The 8857-nt window shown below is 37.8% G+C and overlaps 1 protein-coding gene across 8 annotated transcripts in view; it reads right to left on the bottom strand.

Annotated features, from left to right (window-relative positions):
• SERAC1 (serine active site containing 1) overlaps positions 1 to 8857 on the bottom strand; it is a 57585-nt gene that overhangs the window by 29303 nt on the left and 19425 nt on the right. For all 8 annotated transcript variants that reach the window (XM_037741892.1, XM_017538489.2, XM_017538530.2 and 5 more), the window contains 5 exons: positions 7386 to 7522; positions 5806 to 5895; positions 4101 to 4232; positions 1952 to 2073; positions 772 to 897 (listed from right to left, as the gene is read on the bottom strand). In XM_037741892.1, coding sequence (XP_037597820.1) covers positions 772 to 897; positions 1952 to 2073; positions 4101 to 4232; positions 5806 to 5895; positions 7386 to 7522 — 607 coding nt within the window. The remainder of the gene's footprint in view (positions 1 to 771; positions 898 to 1951; positions 2074 to 4100; positions 4233 to 5805; positions 5896 to 7385; positions 7523 to 8857) is intronic.

Below are 8857 nucleotides of genomic sequence, written 5' to 3'. Positions count from 1 at the left end.
TCACCGTGTTGACCAGGATGGTCTCGATCTCTTGACCTCGTGATCCACCCGCCTCGGCCTCCCAAAGTGCTGGGATTACAGGCTTGAGCCACCGCGCCCGGCGAGATATTAGATTTTTATAAAGATAAAAACTTGCTGACATGACACACCAAGAATACCATAATTCAGTATTTACTGATAGCCTTTTTTTCTTTTTTTTTTTGAGACAGGGTCTCATTCTGTTGCCCAGGCTGGAATGGCACAATCACAGCTCACTAAAGCCTCAATCTCCTGGGCTCAAGTAATCCTCCCATCTCAGCCTCTCAAACAGCTGGGACTACAGGCACGCGCTACCACATCCAGTTAATTTTTTATTTTAATGTTTTATAGAGACAGGGATCTCACTGTGTTGCCCAAGCTGGTCTCAAACTCCTGGCCTCAGGCAATCCTCCTGCCTCAGCCTCACAAAGCACTGGGATTACAGTTGTGAGCCACTGCGCTCAGTTCTATTCACTAAGATACAATTTAAGAGTTACCTCCTGTGAAGCTGCAAATGACCTCGTAAGCAGAGTGAAGGGCTCCTGAAGTTACCTGTAACTCTCTAACACATTCTGTGACTGTTTACTTACCTGCCTCCCTGTCATCCCTGAAATCCAGCCCAGGGCATGCCGCACAACCAGAAGTTACTAGTGGAGCGTTTACTCAGTTACTGGGTAAATGCTAGCCCCTGAAACAATACATTGGGAAGAGTGGACACTCAAAAATATTTACTGAATGAATAAATGAGCTAACCTTCTGAGCAGCCAGACTCTGACTGCTTTCACTAAGAGCCAAAGATGTAAAATACTGGATACACTCATCTAGCTCTGTTTGAGGTAAGGAAGCCAGCAACTGTCTGAGCTCTTCTTCAGTGGAATCCTGAAATAAAAGAAAAGGAAATTCTTCATAAATACTCAACAACTGAGTACAACAAAAAATATCCAAAGACTCAAAGCCAGTATTTGCCATGTATATCAAAGCCATATATTGTGTGTCTCTCTCGCTCTCTCTCTCTCTATATATATACATATATATGATATAGATATAGAGATATAGGGAAAGAGATATCAGAGATAAATTACTGCTTTCAGTCTTGAAAACAGTCACTCACCCAGGTAAATAATCATTTAATTTTGAATTCTATATTTTCATGTCTGCTACTTCAAACTGAGAGATCTATTATAAATTTTAACTCTCAGTTTTCATGAGTGACATCTTGACGTACTCGACATTTTGACTCAAAATGAATTATCATATCCTTACTAATTAAAGCTATTGCTTTTTAAACTGAGAACTTGTTACTATCTCATTTTCTCTAATAATTAATATCTCATATATTCATTTTAGATTTTCAAAAAACTGCTAACACAGAGTTTTAGGAGTTTCATTTTTTAGTCTAGGAAAGATACTCAAGAAACATGCTTTAAATCTATGACAGCAGTTCTCAACCAGGGGCTATTTTGCCCAGGAACATCTGGCAATGTATGGGGACGTTTTTTGGTTGTTACAGCCAGGGGGTGCTACCGACATCTACGGAGTAGAGTCCAGGAACGCTGCTACACCCTACAATTTACACAACAGCCTCCTACCACAAAGAATTATCTGGCCCAAAATGTCACTAGTGTTGAGGCTGAGAAAACCTGATCTACAGAAACTCAGAAGGAATCAGCTCATGAATGCCGATATGCTATGAAGTCACCCAGCGCTTTACAGAGACTCCCAATTACCAAAAGCAGAATATAATATAGGAGGAACAGCACCTCCTGAGGAATCAAATCTTTCTATAAAAACTATGATTTCAATTTTACATCCTACTTTATCTGCTTGTGAGAAGCAGCCAACAACTACTTTTTGAAAGTATTTTGTGGCCAGAATGAAGATAATATATTAAACCATTTTCCACTCTCTAAATTATTATTACTGTTTTACTTACTTCTTTTAAACATGGCAAAGGAGGTGGTAGGAGAAAAAAGCGAAGATCACTCTCTTTGCTTCGTGCCAAACCAATAAGAGTTTTCGGATCACAGGCCTGAGCAATTATCCTATACTGGTAATCTATTGAAAAAGCATATCTTTTGTTAATACCAAAACCAGCTTACAGATTTCATAAAGATTAACTGAACAAACTACTTGAAAGCACTCTAATTTTTAAACTGCTCTGCATATCTGTAATCCAAAATTTCCCAAGTACAACTACATTTACAATACCTCTAAGCTAGATACATTTCCAGGACTGATCTCACAATTCTTCTCAACATATATCTGGGGACTGGGTCACAGCCTAACTTTTTGGAAAAAATGAAGCTCAGGGTAAAAATTGGTAAGTCAAACCAATTTTACTTCTTCTTAAAATAATTCCAGCATTCAAAAGCTGTTCTGACCACTACTCAAAATACATGAGGTTGCATTTAAGCCTACTGCCCTATGGTGATGATATGGTTTTTTGGTATTCATAATGTCCATGAATATTTAGTTTGCAGTTCCAGATAGCAGTACTTTGAATTAACATGCCATTCTTTATATATCAAAAACAAAATTCCAGCCACAAAAGCAAACATTATTTTCAATAATGGCAGCTTATAACCTGGGGTTGGCCAGGCACCATGGCTCAGGCCTGTAATCCCAGCACTTTGGGAAACCTAGGTAGGTGGATCATCTGAGGTCAGGAGTTCGAGACCAGCCTGGCCAACATGGTGAAACCCTGTCTCTATTAAAAGTACAAAAATTAGCCAGGCATAGTGGTGGGTACCTATAATTCCAGCTATCTGGGAGGTTGAGGCAGGATAATAGCTTGAACCCAGAAGACAGAGGTTGCAGTAAGCCGAGGTTATGCCACTACACTTCAGCCTGGGTAACAAAGCAAGACTCTGTCTCGAAAAAAATAACAATAATAACCTCGGTGAGTATTTCTGGATCAAGTGGGGAACTTTTTCAAAATCTACAGGCCAGGGCTCTTCCTCTGATTTCTCTGATACAGTAAGTCTGGAATGGAGCCCTGGAAGGCAGATTTTGAAAAATATCTCTATTCTAAATCTCCACCAACATTAAGTGAGCTTATAATTATATTATAAATTATCATTGTAGATGCCAACCAATTAACAAATTAATTTGCAGAGATCTCATTCTGAGACTTAACTTTTGAGAATTTTTTCTCCTTTTTTTTTTGAGACAGTTTTGCTCTGCTGTCCATGCTGGAGTGCAGTGGTACAATGTCAGTTCACTACAGCCTCCACCTCCTGGGTTCGCAATTCTTGTGCCTCAGCCTCCCAAGTAGCTGGGATTACAAGCACACACCTCCATGCCTAATTTTTTTGTATTTTTTTTTAGTAGAGACGGGGTTTTGCCATGTTGGCCAGGCCGGTCTTGAACTCCTGGCCTCAACTGATCCACCTCCCTTGGCCTCCCAAATCTTTGGGATTACAGGTGTGAACCACTGTGCCCAGCTGAGAAAATTATTTTTTTCTATTTTGCCCATTTTTACAAGACAGCTTTACTAACAAATTATAGCTTAGTCCATGTACTATAATCAGAGCAGATATGAGTTCTTTTTAAACTATTTTTATTGTAAAACTTGTGATTTTTAAAAACAATTACATATTTCAAATGGTCCATTAAAAATGATATACACACATACAAATTGAGTACATTTGACTAACTCTTAGTATTAGAGCCAAGGAGATTGTAAAAAGTTGAAAGCAAATATAATTGTATGGTGTAGCAAGCAATTCAATATACTTCATTAAATAGAAACCAAAAGAAAATCCAAGTACATTAGGAAACTATCACAATCAAGAGTTTCTCTCAAAGAAGTATGAAATCAAATATAACTTTGTTCTGGTAGAAAGTTACACAAATGTATATACCTCATTTTTGAGGCTATTCTTACCGAACACATTTGACTACCAGGTCAGCAGGCTTTCTACTTTTTGTACCACTGAAGCTTCTTAAAATTTTTAAAATACTTTTTATATATACTAAGATTGCCTGAATTATTTTCCTTCCTGAATCTCACTCCCTTGTCTTTGACATCCGAAAACAAGAGTCAGCTGATGGACTGCCACCTGTTCAGGTGGTCTCATTACCATGCCAGTGATGGGTCTCCGACATTTCCCGCACAGCCTCCAGTCGTGCTGTTTTGTCATCTGACTTGCTCTTCCGTAGGAGCAGCCACACAGCACATTCATGATCTTCTATATCAACTGTACTAAAAGCATCTTTGCAAAAAGAGAAAGAAACCAAGACAATGTGAACAGTTAAGATAATACTTTTATATTCACTTTAAGATGGTAATTTATAAATATCTGAAATCAACAATTGGAGAGTTAAATCCATATGTATATAGGTATTGATAAAGACTGATATTATTTGTTCTCAATTCTGTCACATTATCTTTTACAGTTATGAATATTATGTGTGCTTTTTTATGGGGGGGAGGGGTTCAGCTTTGCTTTGTTTTTTTGAGGTAGTCTCGCTCTGTTAACCATGCTGGAGTGCAGTGGCATGATCATGGCTCACTGCAGCCTCAACCTCTTGGGCTCAAGCAATCCTCCCACCTCAGCCTCCTCGGTAGCTGGGACCACAGGTGTGTACCAACAGGCCCAGCTAATCTTTTTCTTTTATTTTCCTAGAGACAGGGTCTCATTACATCACCCAGGCTCAATGTGTGCTTTCGTTTTATATATTCTGGTGTCTTTCATATGTGGTCATTTTTAAAATCTTTTTCTCCCCAAAACTTTTTGAAAAAGATCAAATATATGAAAGAAAGAATGATAAATTAACATCCATATATCACATCTAGATTCAACAGCTGTTACTATTTTATCATATTTTCTTCATCTATATTCATATGTAATTTTTCCCAAACTATTTGAAAGGATGATGCAGACAAAATGACATTTTACCCTTTCACAGTTCAACCTGAATCTCCTAAGAACAATCCTGCATTCTCTTAAATAACCGCAATGCTATTATCACACCCAAAAACACTAACAAAAATCTTCCCAAATCATGCTTCCCCAATTAAAAAAAAAAAAAAAATCCTTAAAGCTGTTTTTTAAAGCCAGGATTTAATAAAGTCTCTTTTAAGTGTAGAAAGTTTTCCTGCCTTTTATTTTCATGCCAACTTTTTAAGATCAGATAAGCTCTTTTCTATCTAGCTCCACAGTGTACATTAAACGGATTGAGAAAGCTACATTTTTTTTTATGTACTATGCTCATTATGAGAAGGCATAGGAGCAATTTTCTAACAAATTTAAAATTATAAAACACTCATCAAGAGCCTAGGGTATATTTTATCTCCATATTTATTCACAATTATCTAAGGAAGAAAGAAAACTGTCCAAAGCATGGAGCCCTTAAAATTAAATACAGTCCAAGAGAATGTTACTCAATTAATTTTCTTTTCTTCTTTTTTTATTGAGACAGTCTTACTCCACCACCCAGGCTTGAGTGCACTGGCACGATCTTGGCTCACTGCAACCTCAGCCTCCTGAGTAACTGGGATTACAGGCACCTACCACCATGCCTGGCTAATTTTTGTATTTTTAGTACAGACGGGGTTTTACCATGTTGGCCAGGCTAGTCTCAAACTCCTGACCTCAGGTGATCCACCCACCTCAGCCTCCCAAAGTGCTGAGATTACAGGCATGAGCCACCGCACCCAGCCTGATTAATTTTCCATAGCTATAAAAAATATTAGTATAAGAAATGAAAAAAAGTCTCGGATTGGTCATTTCAATGACTTTCAGATTACTGATAAGGATTCCAAGTCATTTATTTGATATTTACCAGCAAATGGATTCCGTAGTATCTTGGCTGACGTTGCCAGTACTTTTCTTACTGCTTTGTGAAGTTCTTTTCTTGCCTGCCAGGCAATACCTAAAATGATTATAAAATTAAGTAAAACTTAGAATGTATTTTTAACACTATGCTCCAATGTTTCAAAGAGAAATGTATAAACTCCAAATTTTTTCACAAAGAAAATACAAAATACCATCATTGTCTTTTTATTATCACTATCAACGCAACTAAAATCATTATGGAAATGTAGAGCTCTCAATTCCAAAAAGAGATTGCTCTCTAAGTCAGGGAAAAGTAAAAACAAAAACTCTAACTAAAGCTAATAAAAATCTTCATATACAACATAGGTTTTGCAATATCCAGGAAAATGTCCTTCATGATGAGCTCACCTCAAACTGAAGTTTGGAGATACTTTACTAACGAAATTAGGTCTCACTACACAAGTATACTATAAGCAACAACAATTTTCTATGGAATTAAAACTATAAACATGCCATAAAAGCATGTTGCAATACATGAAAGTGATGTAATAACTAATACCAACGGGGCAGAGTGGTGGCAGATACAGGATAGCAGCAGAGCCTGTCCCACTCAAGGAACATCATGTTAACTGGCACATTCTGGCTCACAGTGTAGGAAGAGACAGCTGTGAGTCAAGTGTGTGACTCATCACGCTACCCATATTTTGACGAAAATATACTCCTCTGCTCTAAAATTTCATGTTCGCCACGCAACCATATGATCACTAATGAGGGCTTCCATGTGACCTAAATACTGAGAAGTGGAAAGTCCTAACTAGTAAAGATAGGTTTTCTAGCTTTGGTGGCAGATAATTAAAATAAATGAGTTGGGCCGGGCGCAGTGGCTCAAGCCTGTAATCCCAGCACTGTGGGAGGCCGAGGCGGGTGGATCACGAGGTCAAGAGATCGAGACCATCCTGGTCAACATGGTGAAACCCCGTCTCTACTAAAAATACAAAAAATTAGCTGGGCATGGTGGCGTGTGCCTGTAATCCCAGCGACTCAGGAGGCTGGGGCAGGAGAATTGCCTGAACCCGGGAGGCAGAGGTTGCGGTGAGCCGAGATCGCGCCATTGCACTCCAGCCTGGGTAACAAGAGCGAAACTCCGTCTCAAAAAAATAAATAAATAAATAAATAAATGAGTTGGCATTCATATTTATGAATATATCTCATGAGTTTGGTTTGTATGAATACATCCCTTAAAACAGAAATATTGCTGAGCTAAATGACAAAAGCATGTTTTTTGTACTTGCCAAACTGAAAGCCAGCCTCTGTATTGACAGTCCCACTAAGGTGTGGAATTCCAGGTTCAGACTAAAAATGCCAGTAGTCTTCACTTAGTTTTAGGAGAGCTGCAAACCTAGGTTAAATACGGAAGTCCAAAATTTGATCCTCAATTAATTCTTTAGGAACTTGGTTTTCATGGGGTTTGGTGATTCTTAGAATTAGCTGAATCCACATTACTAATACTGTGTTTTAAATAGACTCATTTTTAACTTCAATAACTAGCTTCCATTTTTCACAAAGATTACTTTACAATAAACTTACCATGATTTTCTCCTTTATCTAAAGAAACTGTGTGCACATATATATATGACTTCATTTTTTCTCTTTCTACCACTTGAGTATCTAATGCCAGAGCCTTCTTCAGTGCCAGAACTTCATATGTAAGAAATAAAGAACCTCTTAAAGAGAAAAGAAAAAATTCATCATAAATACACAATCCAAATGTAACACAAGAGCTACTCTTCTCTATTAAGCTCATCATAGTAAACTTCTTTCTTTTTTATTGGGAAACATAACATATATACAATAATATGCATATAACATTTATACAGTCATGCACCACATACTGACTTTTTGTTCAAGAACAGACCTCATATACGACAGTGGTTTCATAAGATTAGAATGGAGCTAAAAAAAAATTCCTATCTCCTAGTGACTGAGTAGCCATCATAATATGACTCACGTTTGTGGTGATGCTATGTAAACAAATCTGTGCTGACAGTCCTATAAAAGCCTAGCACATACAATTATGTATAGTATATAATACTTAATAAATGATCATGTTACTGTTTACTATAGTATACTTTCATTGCTATTTTAGACTGTACTCCTTCTACTTAACTATAAAGTGCCTAAGGCGGATCCTTGAGGAGGTATCCAGAAGACAGTGTTGTTATCACCGGAGATGACAGCTCCATGTGTGTCCCAGCCCCTGAAGAGCTTGCAGTGGGACAACATGTGGAGGTGGAAACAGTGATATGTATGACCCTGACCCTAGGCCTAGGCTAATGGGTTTGTGCTTTCATTTTTAACAAAAACATTTTTAAAGTTTTTTTTAAAAAATTTGCTGGCATAGTCATGAGGCCTGTAGTCTCAGCTATTCAGGAGGCTAAAGCAGGAGGATCCCTTGAGCCCAGGAGTCCCAGGCTGCAGCATGCTATGACTGCACCCATGAGTAGCCACTGCTCTCCAGCCTGGGCAACAGAACAAGATCTCATCTCAAAAAGAATTTTTAATAGATAAAAGTTTATAGAATAAGAATATAAAGAAAATATTTTTATATAGCTATACAATGTGTTTGTGTTTGAAATTAAGTGTAATTACAAAGGCCAAAAAGTTTTTCAAAAATTTAAGCTTATAAAGCTAAAAAAAAATACAGTAAGCTGAGGTTAATGATTAAAACCAGGACTTCATTTATTTTTAGAGACAGGGTCTCAACTATGTTGCCCTGGCTGGCCTCAAACTTCATGTAATCCTCCCGCCTCAGCCTCCCAAATAGCTGGGACTACAGGGGCACAACACTTCATCCAGCTAGGTTAATTTATTATTGAAGAAAAAAACATTGTTTTATAAATGTATTGTAGCTGGGTGTGGTGATGCATGCCTGTAGTCCCAGTTAGTTACAAGGGTGAGGCAGGAGGATCACTTGAGCCCAGGAGTTCAAGGCCAGCCTAAGCAACACAGTGAGACTCTGTCTTTAAAATTTTTTTTTTTTTTTAAACTAGCCAGGCATG

Source organism: Cebus imitator, unplaced genomic scaffold, assembly GCF_001604975.1.
Source record: "Cebus imitator isolate Cc_AM_T3 unplaced genomic scaffold, Cebus_imitator-1.0 Scaffold6, whole genome shotgun sequence".
NCBI classification, from domain to species: domain Eukaryota; kingdom Metazoa; phylum Chordata; class Mammalia; order Primates; family Cebidae; genus Cebus; species Cebus imitator.
The sequence above is the reverse complement of the archived record's forward strand: the minus strand, read 5'-3'. Positions and strand labels throughout refer to the sequence as shown.